This window comes from Cygnus olor, chromosome 5 (assembly GCF_009769625.2).
Source record: "Cygnus olor isolate bCygOlo1 chromosome 5, bCygOlo1.pri.v2, whole genome shotgun sequence".
NCBI classification, from domain to species: domain Eukaryota; kingdom Metazoa; phylum Chordata; class Aves; order Anseriformes; family Anatidae; genus Cygnus; species Cygnus olor.
Window position 1 is genome coordinate 35,730,363 of NC_049173.1, and position 15,283 is coordinate 35,745,645.

The 15,283-nt window shown below is 39.5% G+C and overlaps 1 protein-coding gene across 7 annotated transcripts in view; it reads left to right on the forward strand.

Annotated features, from left to right (window-relative positions):
* The window catches only part of DPF3 (double PHD fingers 3), a 162,748-nt gene that overhangs the window by 91,092 nt on the left and 56,373 nt on the right, over positions 1-15,283 (forward strand). For 2 of the 7 annotated variants that reach the window (XM_040560605.1, XM_040560608.1), the window contains exons 4-8: positions 5,049-5,176; positions 9,453-9,548; positions 10,603-10,641; positions 14,268-14,346; positions 14,667-14,708. In XM_040560605.1, coding sequence (XP_040416539.1) covers positions 5,049-5,176; positions 9,453-9,548; positions 10,603-10,641; positions 14,268-14,346; positions 14,667-14,708 — 384 coding nt within the window. The remainder of the gene's footprint in view (positions 1-5,048; positions 5,177-9,452; positions 9,549-10,602; positions 10,642-14,267; positions 14,347-14,666; positions 14,709-15,283) is intronic. The other 5 variants (XM_040560607.1, XM_040560610.1, XM_040560609.1 and 2 more) reach the window with 3 other exon arrangements.

The following is a 15,283-nucleotide window of genomic DNA, read 5'->3' on the forward strand; positions in this document are numbered from 1 at the left end:
GATAGATCATGCTGGAACTCACCCAATAAGTATCTCTGTTCCCAATTAGAACTGGAAATGGAGCTGCTTACGAGTGCACAGAGATGATGGCTTGGGTGGCAGCTGCTACTGTGGAGATGGAAATGATCCATTGTAAAACAAATACGTTTCACTGTATAGAAAAAGGGATGGTTGTTTTTAATTTATGTTTCAAAGAGACACTGAAAAGTTGCTTAGCTCCCAAAGCATTGTAAACCAAATGTGGCATATTTAAAGACAGGCATGTGCTGCTATTTTGGTGAATCAAAACTTGCAAAAGCCCACCATTTTGTAGGATTTGCGAAAATGTGATTCTGTTGGAGGCAGCATGTCGACAGAAAACAGATACTGGAATGGTACTGGCCTGGGTGCTTGTTCAGATGCTACCACTGCAGTTTAAGGACCTTGATAAATACAGAGGTTGTTGCACTGAGCTGGTAAACAGAAATAACCACGTTAATTTAATCACTATGGAAAGGACTCTGCCAAGTTAAGAAACATAAATTTCAATTATATGTACACACACATTCGAATTATACTATATGCATAACATTTAGCTGTGACACCAATAATAGCTTGGTTTATTAAAACAGGAAGGACTCTGAAATAACATCTTTTTCACTGATGATTTTTGGTGATTTCACTCTTCTATTTTGTATGGTTCTGGCTTTCGGTCTGTACTATTTCCTGCATCTCCTACACTAAACAGGTGCTATTGCATTTGCAATACTAATCAAAAGGAAATTTACCTACAAGCTGTCTTAAAATTGTTATATATAAAAGAGTAAGCTTTTAGTTATATTGCTGTTACTAGTAGTTATTACTTGTAATAAAGATTATGTTCTCTTAAATTGCAATGTCTGAAGAAGAGCTTGTGGTACAAACTAGGAGTTACAATAGAAAGAATTTAGAACAATTTGTGGGTAGCAAATGTTATTACTTATATTTAAAAAGGATTTGGATGTGATTCAAGAATTTAAAGAGCCATAAATTCTACATGAACATTTAAGAAATTGATTGAAACAGTAATTAGGTATAAGCAGTAAAGCACCTCAGAAATGATGATATAGGAGGTTCTGACTGACTTCCCCCACCCTCCAGAAGGAAAATCATGTCTCACCACTCTCTTAAAATTCTTTACATGACATGTAAAGAATTAATAGATAAGGAGGTTGACAATTTACTTAGACTTTCTGAAGACCTTTGGTCTTCTCCAAAGAGGAACAAAGCATTGTTGCAGATCAAGACTTTTAGAATAAAATATGAAGCAAAGAAAAAATGAAACAAAGAATTTTATAGAGAAAGGCTAAGAGCTGGTGCATCAAGGTTTGGTGTTCAGTCCAGTGTTGTGCAATATAGTAATGAAAAAACTGGAGAGAGAGGGAGTACGTTGTAAAGTACAAAGGTTTGCTCATAGTACAAAGTTGTCTGAAGCAGTTGTGGCCAGGGAGGTCTGTGCTGGCCTCTTTGGGGGGGCGTCTGAATGTCCTTTGGGAATGGGCACTGGGATGGACATTTTAATTTGTTACCTGTGTGTCGAAAGTATTGCCTGCTGGAAGTTCTTGTCCCTGTTACAAGGTTCATAATCCTGCCTAGCATGCAGCTGTGGAGACTGTTAAGATCCTGGATGCTGCCCGAGGGATAATACTGTGGGTAATATGAAGAATATTGTAATGCATTTGTTTAAATGGGGGCTGTGGCTTCATCTGAACATATCAGGTGCAGTATTGGTCCATCCTGGGGAGATTATTGAAGAATGAGAGGAAGTTCAGAGAGGTCTAACATGACAAAGCCATATGGAAAAGCTCTCACAGCAGAGAGATGGAAAAGATTGTGACTGTTTATCTTCAAAAGGAGAGGAATAAAAAGAAATGTGAAAAGAAGTTTGGTCAGGAACTTCTATTTTCCCTATCTTACAGCAAGAAGATAAATAAATCTGCTAAGCAAGCAATAAATAAAGTGAAACACTCCTTATTTCAAGCCGTAGTTCAACTGTTGAACTCACTCTGGTAGGAGGACATTGAGAAAAAAAGTGTATCAAAATTCAGAAAGGGATGGGCTATTCTGTGTATTTCCAAAGGACCCAGATTTAGGATAACTGGAAGTGATACTGTGTTTATCCCTCAGGACTGACCTATTAGATAGCATTTAACCATTTCTCTAGGTAAACTGAAACATCTTTTAGATTTTTGAAGGTTTTTATCTCTGAGGATTCAAAAAGTGTTTTGGAAATAAAATTTCCTGACTTCATTACTGTATCCTTTTACAGACCAGCCATCTTCCAAGAAAGATTGAATTCATTACAGGGACTGAATTCATTACAAAGGTGTTGTCTATGGACCTTTGTAGGTTTATATGCTGTAAAGTTTACATTTCAGATAAGATAGTGAGGAGAGAGCGCCATTTCCCACTTTGTAGAGCTGCTTAGGAATGAAAATGGCCTCAAGAATCTACCAGCAGAGAAGGAAATAAAGGAGTTGAATAGCTGTTACCTTAGTGGGCAGATGGAAGGCAACTGCCCTGACTTTCTGTTCCCCAGATATCCTCCTTTCTAATTTAATTCTTGGTTATTCAATCTCCTCAACAGTAAACTGGGAATGAAAGTATTACCTTATACTGCCTTGTCAGTGGGATGTTAAATTTAATAATTAAAAAATGCTCTGAGAGCTTTGCATGAAAAGCCTCCTGGAGTGTTGCTGGTGGGAGGTGGCAGCACCACACAGAACAACCGTGCTTTTTTAAGGTCAAAAAAGGGCAGCTATCTTTAAGCCTACCTTTTCCCCTGACTTAATGTTCAGTATCTCTGGAACAAACAGGAGCTAGTTTTCCTTTCATATATGTTTTACTTATCCCCTCCCTTCCTTGCTCATTCCCTTTTCTAATGCTTTTGTTTGCTGAGTATATCAGAGGCAGGCATAGCTTGTCACAGTGAAGCAATGTTTGTTACTGATGCCCTTGAGCTTGCTTGAAGCTTCTTCTCTTGCTGAATGTATGATGACCTGTTGGATTTTGCAGTCCTGCAAGGTTCACAATACAAAACAAATGCCCTTTTACACCTAAGCACAGGACTTTGAAACAAAGCTGAACACATAGCTAGAGATGATTTTGGAGGTTCCTTAGTGACTTTAGATTCAAGTGTTGTGACTTGCACATAAATCGAGTCTAAAACCCTTTCTTTCTATTGAAATGTCTGGATTTAGCATCCAGAGGGAGGTACTAGGTGTTCATACAGGGAATTTCAGTCTGTGTGATTCTCTGTTGACTTCTCTGTCATTTTTTTATAGCTCAAAAAAAGGAGAAGGTGGGGAAGGTGGCATAATGGGGGAAGGTGTGCAGAGCTTGATGCTAAAAACAGAGGCCTGATTGAACAGACCTCCTTGCAATGAGAAGGGGTCAATTCACTGTGACCCCTTCCCATTGTGTTGGCTGTCCTAGGAGTTTCCTTTGAAAATCCCGGTGGTTTGGGTTTACTCGGCCTCTCCCTCCATGAATAGAATAGCTTTTGCTGGAGTTTTGCTGGAAGTTTTGCTGGATTTTATGTGGTTATTGGCTGAGCAGTGTTCTCTCACTTAGAAGACTTGAGCAAGCATGTTGTGGAAGCACTGATCAGGGACCCTGAATCATTTGCTGGCTTAGAGGTTTTCACATATAGAGCAAACATAATCCTGGGACACAATTGCCCCCAGGAAACAGATTGCACTTTACTGTCCCAGGTGGAAGTGTTCATTCATTATTTGGATTGCAGGAGTGATTTGAGGCTTTATAAACACAAGAATTTCTGCCCTGCAGAGTTTACAACTCAAGGTGATAGAAAAGCAGGGAGCTTCAAGCAGACTGGGGAACACAAGACAGTTCTAAAAGATGAAAAGTGGACAGAGCTGTGAAATCAGCGCAGCAGATGCTGATTTGTAAGCATTGATCCTGTGCATTATTACTTTATAAATCTATTGGCCAAGAGGAAGGAATTCATTTTAGAAGGGAGGGAGTACTTGAGAAATCCACATCTTGGCATTGTCAGTAAAGAGACATTCAGGATGTCTCCCTACCATAGAATTGCTCTGAATGAACACCTACACAAGTAGGATAGAAGCCAAGATCTACAAGGAAAATGTAATTCTTTACTGGGTGTATTTTAACATCTTGCTAAAATTAACATGTTGTATTTGCATGTCTACTGCACCATCTCATAATCCAGTGACAGAATTCCAAAGGGGAGGTATGCTCTGCTCCTTCACTTGCATGGCAAGTTGCATCAGGCTTCCTCATAAACCCTCTTTGCCAGTTAAAGTCCCATGCCCCAAGCCTCCCCCTGAGCCACACTTTGGTTCTTACTGCAGTGGCTGAGGTTCATCCTGTTATATGGGCTACATTCTGCACTTGTAACTGTGTTGGCTGATGGTTCTTCATTTGTGTAGTCCCATTTAAATCAAACTGGGTATTATATCTAGTCCAAAATGGGAGTCGATATTCAATGAAAATTCAATGCACATCCTTTTTTTTTTTTTGGCTATTTTTAAAAAAATGTTGATTCTCAGCATTGACCCCACGTACTAGGTTTCCACTTCGCCACACGTGGAACATGCCCTGCTGTAGGGAAGTGCTGCTTGTAGCTGTTCTGTATAAACTGTGACAGATGCTAAATTACACTAAACTACTTTGCAACTTTAAAAGACCAGATCTTCATATTTGTTATTTCAGTGTCTAGGAAAGCCTTGGTTTTGTTCTTTATTTGAAGCATAGGGAGTTTACATAAAGGAGAAATATTTTTCCCTCTTTTATTTCCTCTTGATACAGTATGTCCAGCCTTCTTTTCCTGTAAGCAAACAGTAATTGAAAAGATAGCAAATTTTCAGCAAAATAGAAATGAATCCTGTAAGGGGATCCATAGAGATTAAAAGAAGAACTTGAAGAATTCTTCTTCAAGATAGAAACAAGCTTGAAGGACTGTCAGTCTTCTGCTTGCCAGCTCTGTCCTTCTGCTTGTTAGCTGCCTGGGGAGATACATGCAGTCAGTGTGTTTTGTTTTTCAGAAGTTGATCTGCCTCTGAAAAAAGATGGGTTCACATCAGAAAGTACAACTCTGGAAGCCTTGCTACGTGGAGAGGGAATAGAGAAAAAAACGGACACTAAAGAGGAAGACACTATACAAGAAATCCAGGTAAAGGAGATCCTTGTGCCTTGACAGCAGTGCTGAATTTTACAATTTGTCTCTAAGCCTAGCAGTTTTTGTCGTGTGACAGAATACTTCATCTCTTGATAGTTGTGTCATTCTGCTGTCAAAATGTTATCAAACCATTGTGATATACTGTGATGCTCAAAATGAGCTTGGGATCTCGCACACTTCTCCTGTCATAAGAATCTCGGTCACTTGGCTGTGTTCTGCATGGCTCGTGTGTCGGGATTTTCAGCAGTATGAGACAGTAACACATGGAACAGCCAAACAGAGATGGGTCACAACCATAAACCAAGTTTTATTGCCTCAGATTTAGAATGAGTTTGGACATGGGTTTGAGGTTGTATTCACAACTGCTAACTATAAACAAAAACATGTAGTTGCTTTGTCTGTTTTTGCTTATACTGACAAGTCTTCAGGAAGTATGCAAGCAAAATAAATAATTAAAAATATGCTAATGTTAATTATCTCAGTTATCATTAGTGATGCAGGTATGAGAACTATTGCCTCTTTGCATGCATTATGGTTTGAAAGTTACAGTTGCCAAAATTCCACTTCATCCTTTAAAAATATTAAAAGTAGAAACACATTTGTGGATCTGTCACAGAATGAATTCAGCTAATATAAATGTTTCTTATATAAGGGCATCTCACTTTATAAAGACATCTTAAATTGCTGGGAAAACAGGCCTCTCCCATGGGAGCAGCAGCAAATCTTTGGTGATGGTACAACACCATTGTGCTATTTGATTCTCTGTTAGTGATTTTTAGGGAGAACCATTAGCAGCGTGTCAAACTTGGTTGTTTTGGCTGAGATACAAGATCATAGAATCATAGAATGGCTCAGGTTGGAAGGGACCTTAGAGATCATCTAACTCCAACCCCCCTGCCATAGATAGGGATGCCACCCACTAGATCAGGTTGTCCAAGGCCCCATTCAGCCTGGCCTTGAACACCTCCAGGGATGGAGCATTCACAGCTTCTCCTGGCAACCTGCTCCAGTGCTTCACTACCCTTACAGTGAAGAATTTTCTCCTAATGTCTAGTCTAAATCTATCCTCTTGTAGTTTAAGACCATCTGTAGTTTAAGACCATTTAGTTTAAGATGTGGCATTTATACCTGAAACTAGTAAAATTTTGAGTGGCCAACCCCATGCCAGATGAAACAGAAGAGCATGGGGCTTCAAATCTATATTACTTGAAGATCAGCCCTGCTCCACTGAAATTTCACATATGTAAGGGCAGCAAATTAGGTCTCCTGTTCCCAGTAACACAGGTAAAAGAGCACTGTCAGAGAGGAAGTGTCCCATGTTCACTGAGTGGGGAAGAGTTCTGTACAAGGTGCCACATGTGTTTCCTTTCTCAGTGGTGTATCTGGCTCTAATAAGGTGAGAGCCGTAAAGCCCTGTTCATACCTGCTTTCAAAGTCACAAGAAGTCATGGTGCAGCACCATTATGAGATCAACAGGTGCCTTTGGATGTTGCTTTGCGAAGTGAGCTCCCAAATTATCCCCAACATCAGTCCAAGGAAAGAGACTTCAGAGATGGTAGAACTAGCACAAGTCTGGTCATTAAAGAGCAGAGAGGGGATACCACAACATACTATGAGTTTTTAACTAAACTGCCCAAGCTGTGACCTGTCATCTGTAAAGTAGTTTCATCAGAAGAGACACAAAAGGCTTGTGTTGCTGTTGTTTCTCATGCAAGCACAGCTTAGCTGGATTCAGTCTGTACGATGATTACTGGAGCCTTTACTAGTGACCAGCTTTCAGTGTGTACTTCATCACTTGACAGCTAAACTGTAACAGATCAAAATCATGATCAGGGTCCTTCATCCATATCACAAATAGAAAATACAGATATCTCTTTTGTTACTTTGCATGCTCTTCTATGCCATAACTTGAAAGGACCCAGGTTCAGTGGTAAGATGAGCAGGTGGGATAGACACAGTTGTAATTCCCACCTCAGTCCCAGTCACATATCATTCTCAAACTCACAGTATTTGTTAGTAGAAGACTTGGTGCTTAGCTGTGCTGAAGTACATTGGGCTGGGAAACTCTTTTAGAAAGATAGAATAGGAAAATAACAGTTACTTTGCTAAAAGGGTAAGGGTTGCACCTGCTAAATAGATGCAGTCACTGGGGTCTGTTGTACAGCTGGTATTTAACAGAGTTGAGGATTTTGCCCTGCCATAAATTAGTATTGAATGTGTGTCTCCATCATTTGCTGGAGAAGACTTAGAATAGCCTTTTGACCATGCATCAGAAAGGCTATGCCCTTTCTACTGAGAATTAAAGCCATTATACTGGCAGTGTCATCAAATTCACACATGGTTACTTATTCTCCATGTCTCAAATTAATGCTGGAATTTAAAATGTAGAAAGTAGTTTGTAATATTTTTCTTAACTGCTCATGTGTAGCATTATTAGCATAAACTAGCTCCTTCCTATTCCACATACAATATGGTGGCGGCCTTCTCTTTTTTTTTGGAGATTTATGACATGAAGCACCATGAAAATTTAAATTCATATCAGTAAGCTTGCATATTCTCTTACATAGCACTTGTCTCCTCATGTACAACGTTTCCAGAGTGCTCCAGTTTTCTAAGACCTAGTTGATCGATGTATGTGAATGCCTGAATTTTGAAAAAAACATTTTGTTGTATGTAGAACTGGAACTTGCTTAACTCTTCCACACTCTAGTATTTAGAAGTCCAGTATTATGTGAAATTAGATTTCATGATGGTCTAATCTCATTAATAGCCTCCTGAGATTTAAAAATAAAAGGAGCAAAAGCCAGATGAAGAATTTTTCATTTGAAGAATGAAGAATTCTTCAACTGGCTTTTGCTCCTTTTGTTTCTTATCAATTGAAGATTTTCTACCAGGTTCAAAGAGCTGCTTATTCTTTTTAAAAGGACACTGTCCAATATTAATCTTAAAAACATGGCTGATAAAATAAGAATAAACTGTTATGGCTGGTCTTCCAAGTGCAGGCTTTTTCTTTAAGTATAGTCTCTCTTGTTTCCACAAATGCAGAATTCAGTGCTTGAGGTATGTAGGAAGGAGACAAAGCCTTTATGATTTGCTCCTGTTCTCCCTCTGCTGGCTCTCCAATAGCTGTTAACTAGAAATTATTGGGAAGTGACAAACACAGTAAAAGATTAAAAAAAAATAAACAAACAATACCTCCCCATCAGTTTAAAGTCACACTTTTGAGTCTGCATCCTGGCTAAATGTTGTTGTGGTTTAAATGGATGGTGTTGTGGCAAAGGTAAGTCAGTGGTTCCAGAGTAGCCCCTTATGAAATGGCATCCATATCATGAATGGCAGGAGTGGCTGGGGCCCTTTTTTTGCTTTGTTTGCTACAGGGATGCCAAAGGTTGAGAGGATTTCAGCAAGACATCTTTCCACATTAGTGTTGTGATGGTCTGTCTTGCCTTTGTCTGTGCTATGTCCGATTTGTGCATGTTTTCAGGGTGTCTGGCCTGGGTTTTGTCATCTAGAGGTTACATTTCAGAAGATCAAGAGAAAAGGGTTGAAATTCCCTGACACAGTTATGTGAGATGACAAATTATTTTTATTATTTTCATTATTATTCCTATTAAATAATTAACTGAAGAAGCTATTGTTCCTATTAACTTCAACGAGACCTATATTTCCTCAGCCTTCTCATGCAGCAAGACCCTTGCTTCCAGATTACAGAGTTGTGCCTATGGTGTAAGCCCTGAAAGATGTTACTTTCTAGTTTCACTAAAGATGCTGGAATATATAGAGGAATTTTCTCTATTTTTGCAAAACAGATAAATTCTAAGCTGCCAAGGAGAAAACAAGTACTGACTTCTATCTTCTTAAAGTGCATGCTCAACATTAGAGGAAAACAAAACAATTTAAGTTGCAAGAAACAAAAATCAAAAAGTCATGCAAACCACTCCCCAGGAAGGGCCTGCATGAGGATACTACTTGTGCTGTCTTGGGGTGTCAGTGCTCAGCAATGCCACTATTATTTCCTAGGAACCTTTTTTCCTTGGTTGACTGATATCAGTGGTATTTTTTAATAAGAACTCCTTGAGGAACTGAGGGTGGAAGGGAAAGCAAATTTTGCTTTAGCAGAAAGAAATAGGGGTTCTGGGATCAGATTTGGCATTATATCATTAATCAACTGTAATTTAATAACATGCAGTCTCTGTGGAAAAAAGCAGCAGTTGTTTGTATGTGTCATCTTCTTTTCTTCTAACCATTCCTGTTTATTGTTCAACCACAGAGGGTTTTAGAAAATGATGAAAATGCAGATGAAGTAAATGAGGAAGAGGATTTGGAAGAAGATATTCCAAAACGAAAGAACAGGCCTAGAGGACGGGTATGTTGAGAATGTACTGGAATAGAAAGGAAGGAAGCAAACCTCTTCTTTCTCGTGTGTATTTTTCACGTTATATATGCAAAGTGTATATCCATGGATATATGAGAACGATAACCTTGTGGATACTTTTCAGTCATACCATCAAAGATTTTTAAGTATATTTTACTTTATTTTTGTAAATTATCAAGTAAAGAGACTTCGTTGAGAGTAAAAAGTTGGGGTGCAGTTATTATAGTGCTGTATTTATAATTTTAATGTGAACTGTAACAATTATGGTGACATCCTGCTATTACAATGCTCTTATTTAAAACAGCATTTACTAATTACAAAAAAAACAATATATTCAGTCACAACAGCCAAAATAATAATAAAAAAAAAGTGTTAGTAAGAGTAACTTGAACTGTGTTATTATGTTTTGCAGCTTTCTCTAAGGTAGCACTTTGTGGCTGATATTTTGGCCTTCTTGAACCCATTGGCAAATAATCCATTTGCTTAAAATGGGCAATATTTTATCTTTAGGGGAGTCCGTGTCCCTTCTCTTACCTAAGACGTCTTTTCACAATTTCAGTAGGGTGCCAGTTAAATAATAAAGTCAACATTTTAATACTTGGAATCAATATTTTCAATTGTGGCCCCTTAAGCTAGGCATCTAAATAAAAGGGAACACAATTCTCAGAAGTTTCAAGCATTTTCATCTCTCCTTGGTTCCAGTGCATGCTGCAGGGGCACAGGAGCTCTAGAAGTACCTTTTGACGTGTTTATAGGAGTCAAGCAAGAAGGGCCACATTTTAGGCCAAATGAGCAGGATATAATAGCTTTTGAATAAGAGAGGGACATGAAACCACATTGAATACCTACAATGTACTTATGCATCAAACCGTCTCTTTTGGTTTCTTCTGTTGTTGTATTGTTTCAGTTTTCTGCTCCTCTTTATTTTGGAGCTTAAGTCCTTTAATATAAGATCAAAGCACTTTAATAACTGGATAAGTATATATTTCACCTTCCTTATTCTCAAAATCACCTGAACCAGTTTCTTTCTTTCTTTCTTTCTTAGCCAAAGACCCCCACCTGGAAAAAAATTTTCCAGAAAAATGTAAGTTTCAGAAAATTTGTATGAACCAGTAACCAAAACCAGGAGTTAGAGTCGATATGTGCACACAAGCTTGACTGTAGCTATCAACTAATATTCCAGGCTAACAACTCTTTTCTTATAAGCTGCCCTCACATAAGTTGCGCATGCTGGTTAGGGTAAGTGAAGGAGAGTGAACAGCTAGAAGAAATATACTACCTGGGAGAAGGGAGTTAGCAGTATGCAGATATCCCAGGCCTACACAAAGTTCTGAAGTTACTGTTATGTGCAATGTTGTTCTCCCCTGCTCAGGAAACTGTTTCAGGATAACTGTAGTATTTTTTCTCTGCTACTGTAGGGAGAGGAGTTGGAGGGTAGTAGATGTCATTTTAAAGTGTAAATTCATTACTTATTTTCTGCCCTAGAACTGGCCCCCTATTAAGAACAGGAACAGCCTTTTTTGTTGCTAACTAACTCCCACTCTGCTAGTGCCCTGGCTTCATTCAGTACAAAAAAAAAAAAAAAAAAAAGAGAAGTTTGAAGAGTGCCAAATACTTTGAGCAATTTTCATTTTTATTTAATGGCATCAATAACCAAAGTAAAATGTGGTATAAATTAGGATTTCAAAATTAGGGCCAGATACCCTAGCTGTTGAAAACTGGTAAGCCTGAGCTGAAGCCTGAATTGCATCTGGTTATGAGTGTTTTGTAGCTTTTCAAGCAACCCTTTTATAATGTTAGCCTGACTCAGGGTAGGGAATCGGGACTGAGGATTTCAAATTAGGGGATATGAAACCTAAGCAGCACTCCATTTCTGGGAAGGAGGCTGTCAGGGTGTTTTTAGAGGACAGAAGCGGGGAAAGGATGACCATAGGAAACTAGATTCTGCAGAGCGTGGCCTTTGGGGATTCAGAGAAGGAGTAAGGGCTGGAGGCATTGATGTAGAATGAATGCAGCAGAACTACTGCTCTGGACATTCCAAGTTGCACATGCCTCTTCCTTTTCCTACAGCATGATTTTATTTTTAATCCTCAACTTCTCCATCCGTCCCTCTGGCTACTCTCTCTGGCTGCTTCAGGACTGCTTCAAGGCTGCTGTGCCATAGCTTCCAGGCCTCACATGTCAAGTCTCTTAGTCTTTGCTGCGTCCTGTCAGGAAAATGAAGACAGTCGTGGATGACTGAGTGCAACAGACTGGAGTGCCGACAGCAAGCACGTGGCACTCAGTTAAGAGCCTTTGGTGCAGCTGCTAAGTTAGCTACCCCCTCAAAGCTAGCCCTGAAACCATGAGAGCATTAGGAAGGACACTGAAAGCTGAAGAGATGGATTTACAGAAGGTTTTTGGTATCTTTGCTGGACAGGGAAAATGTGGTAGGAGCTAGGAGAGAGAGTTTGTTAGGTGGTATGAGAGGAATGTAGCTGCACCTGTAGAACTGTGTGTTCCTCAGCTGAATATCCCATAGGACATTTTCAAAGGCACTGAAGGTGTTTAGGAGCCCAGCTCCCAGTGAAAGTCATTGACTTGAAAAATTTCCCTGTGTGTTCAGTGCATGAAAAAGTACATCTGACATGTGGTCATGACATGAATGCTGTACCTTTGCCTTTCTGTAGAGAACTGTTTGAAGGGAAACAGCTGGCTGCAAGACTGGGGAAACTCTGAGCAGCAGACCTTAAATTGCCATCCTCTTCTGAGAGGTGTCAATGTAAAAATAGTATCTTCTTACTCAACAGACCTGTTCTCGGTGTATAAACAGACAAACCTACTGACTAGTGACAAAAAAAAAACCAAACTTCACAGCTTTTTCACAGCCCTGAAAAGCCAATGCAGCCTGGTAGGATAGGGAAATGGGATTCTAATCCAGGTACCAGCAGAAATATTTATTAAGGGCCAATCACTTGTCTCTGTGAAGACTGTGATGAGCTGAGGGTTGTACAGGAGCTGAGACAGACCTAAATTCAGCTTACAGCACATTTTGTAATGGTGATGGAAGAAAGGAACTAGCCTGGGATTGATTTCATAGCTCAGAGGGGGTTTACAGAGCTGGCAGTCAGAAATAAAAATATTGTAGACTAATAAGCTGATTTTTATGCGATATGGTCAGTGAAGTAGCTTCCAACAAACAATTGTTGATGGGTCCTTTTCCAGGGTGAAACTGCTTTTCAGTTCACCCTTACAAATCTCACTGCATGTGCGTACTGATCTGCACAGAGGTCTTGGCAGAAGGCAAAGCTGTACTTGTCATACCTAATAGTATTTACACCATCCAGAGAGCTGCAAATCCATGTCTCTCCTTCAGGACTGTGTTAAGAGTTAGACCTGAGCAATCCTGAGGAAATAATACATGACGTTTTTGTAAATCCCTGTTTTGACAGACTGTGGTAGGCGAGTGTAAAACAGTTCCTTTTTCCTTCTCTTTAGATGTCCAGTGGAATGCAGCTCAAATATTGCTAGTTCAGTCCAAAATCCACAGATGAGGGACAGAGATTATATGACTGCTTAGTATCTGGGGCACTAATATTCTCAGAATTTCTACATCTTCTCCAGCTTTACTTGATAAAGCTATGTTCCTTTCTTATTTTCACATGCAAACGCTTGAAAGATTTGAGTCAGGTGGCCTTGCCTAGGGCGAGAGACATCAACAGTTTAATAAGAGGTGCGGCAGAAACAATTTTGTTGCTTTTAGCCAGGAATAGATTAGCTGGCAGAATTACTAAAGGGCTATGTAGCCATCCACCTGCAGATGACTTTCCTCATATGAAGATCAAGCCTATAATTATTGTCATCTGCAGACTGTACATTAATTATCATTAAAGAATTGAAGGCCTAGGCTCAGTTTCCAGTTCCACATCAAAACCGCTGCCATTGGATAGATATGAACTGTCCCCTTGTTGTTGTCTGGCCTGAGAAGGGTCAGGACCAAGTGTCTTTGATGCTGAACTCCACTTTTACCTCTCAAGCTCAAGACAGAGCAGTGTGTGCTGTGGACAAACAGAGGTTTTCCAGGGCTGCCAACTTGCTGTGTTTTAGGAACACAAAACTGCAAAGAGACCTTTCTGGGTAATTCCAGTTCTCCACTAGTGCAGGTAGCCATACTACCTAATCTTTTCCGCTAACTGACGTAAGCTCCATGTTGTAGTGAACCATGGTATCTTTGTCCCAGTTAGAAGGCCCTTTTGAAACATTGCTTTCCAGCTAGAAAACAAAACAAAACAGCCCACCATCACCTCTGAAAATATGGTAGTTATTTTACCTCTGCTTTGTTTGTTACCTGTTTTCTGGCTGGTTTAAAGGTTATATTTATCCCTTACCACCTGTTCATCTATTTTTTTTCATTCGTATTCAGTAAGACAGGTATTTGAACATCTTCAGAAATGAAAGTTTGATGATACTTGACTGAATATGTGCTGGCAGTAGCATACTGCTATGGATGAACAGTTTGGGTTATCTGTGGAGGGGATCTCTGCTGCATTATGAGATCCATTTGCATAGTGCATATCTTAGGAGTTGAAGGGTCAAGCCTACCCTTGATAAACCTGTGTGGAAGCTGAGGATTTATTTAGTTTATGTTGCACATTTTTCATAGGAGGGTGAGGGGCACAAGGAGACCCAAGGGGCAATGGAATAATGTTAACATTCTTCTTGTCCTTGCAGGCTCGGGGATCTGGAGGTGGCAGGAGACGGAATGATGCTGCCTCCCAGGATGATCATGACAAACCCTATGTCTGTGACAGTAAGTAGCACCCAGATAAATGACTTTGCTTCCAGCCTGGTCCTACCAGCTCGGTGCACTCAGGGTTCATCTTTTCTTTTCCAGCAAAGTATTCTGCTGCTCTCTGACTTGCATGTTTGCAACCTGCTGCTGCTGCTCTTGGTGTTTTTGCATGAAGGAAATATAATTAAGTCCTCAGCAAGACTCCACCTCCCTTTGTGCTATAATAAGTCATCTCTTATATTTTCTTTCTCTTTCTCCTTCTCTTTTTCTGGCTTCTTGGCCTTTTGTCATCCTTTCCCCCATGTAAGATTCACCCTCTATTTCTTTCTCTGTTTCAGATAGTTACAAACAAAAGCATAACTCAAAAATCTCCGACAAAGGTACTTCACCCTTGTTGTCTCTCTTCATATATTTGGTGATTCTCTTTCCTTCAGTCCTTTTAAAATCTCACTGGGCTAAATTTTGAAGGTCTTATTTTCATCCCTTATTCAGAAAGGACTCTTGTGGCATCATCAGGAGATGAGCCTTCCTAAGAAACAAACACAACTGGAATGCTCTGTTTTGATACATATTTCCCTTGAGTATGACAATACTGTTTGACATCTTTCAGTGGGACTGCAGGTGAAGTAAGGCATTGCCCAAACTGAAAAAAGATATCAGAGTCCTAGTATGAAGAAGGAGTCAAATATTTGTTACACACTGTGTTTTTTAAGGTCTAGTACTTGGTGCTTTTCTTCTTCTTTTTATATTCATTTTTTTGCTTCACTATGTCATTTCCATGAGGGACACTCGTCTTTACCTACATGCTTTTGAGATTTCTTATCTGAAGACCTACTGCAGAGTGTTTGTGCAGTGAAGAGTATTATTAGAGTGCCTTCTATAGTACAAGGCAATAACCTAACAAAAAATAATAGAAGTAGGAGAATAACAGGAAGTTTTCACTTCTGTGACCCAA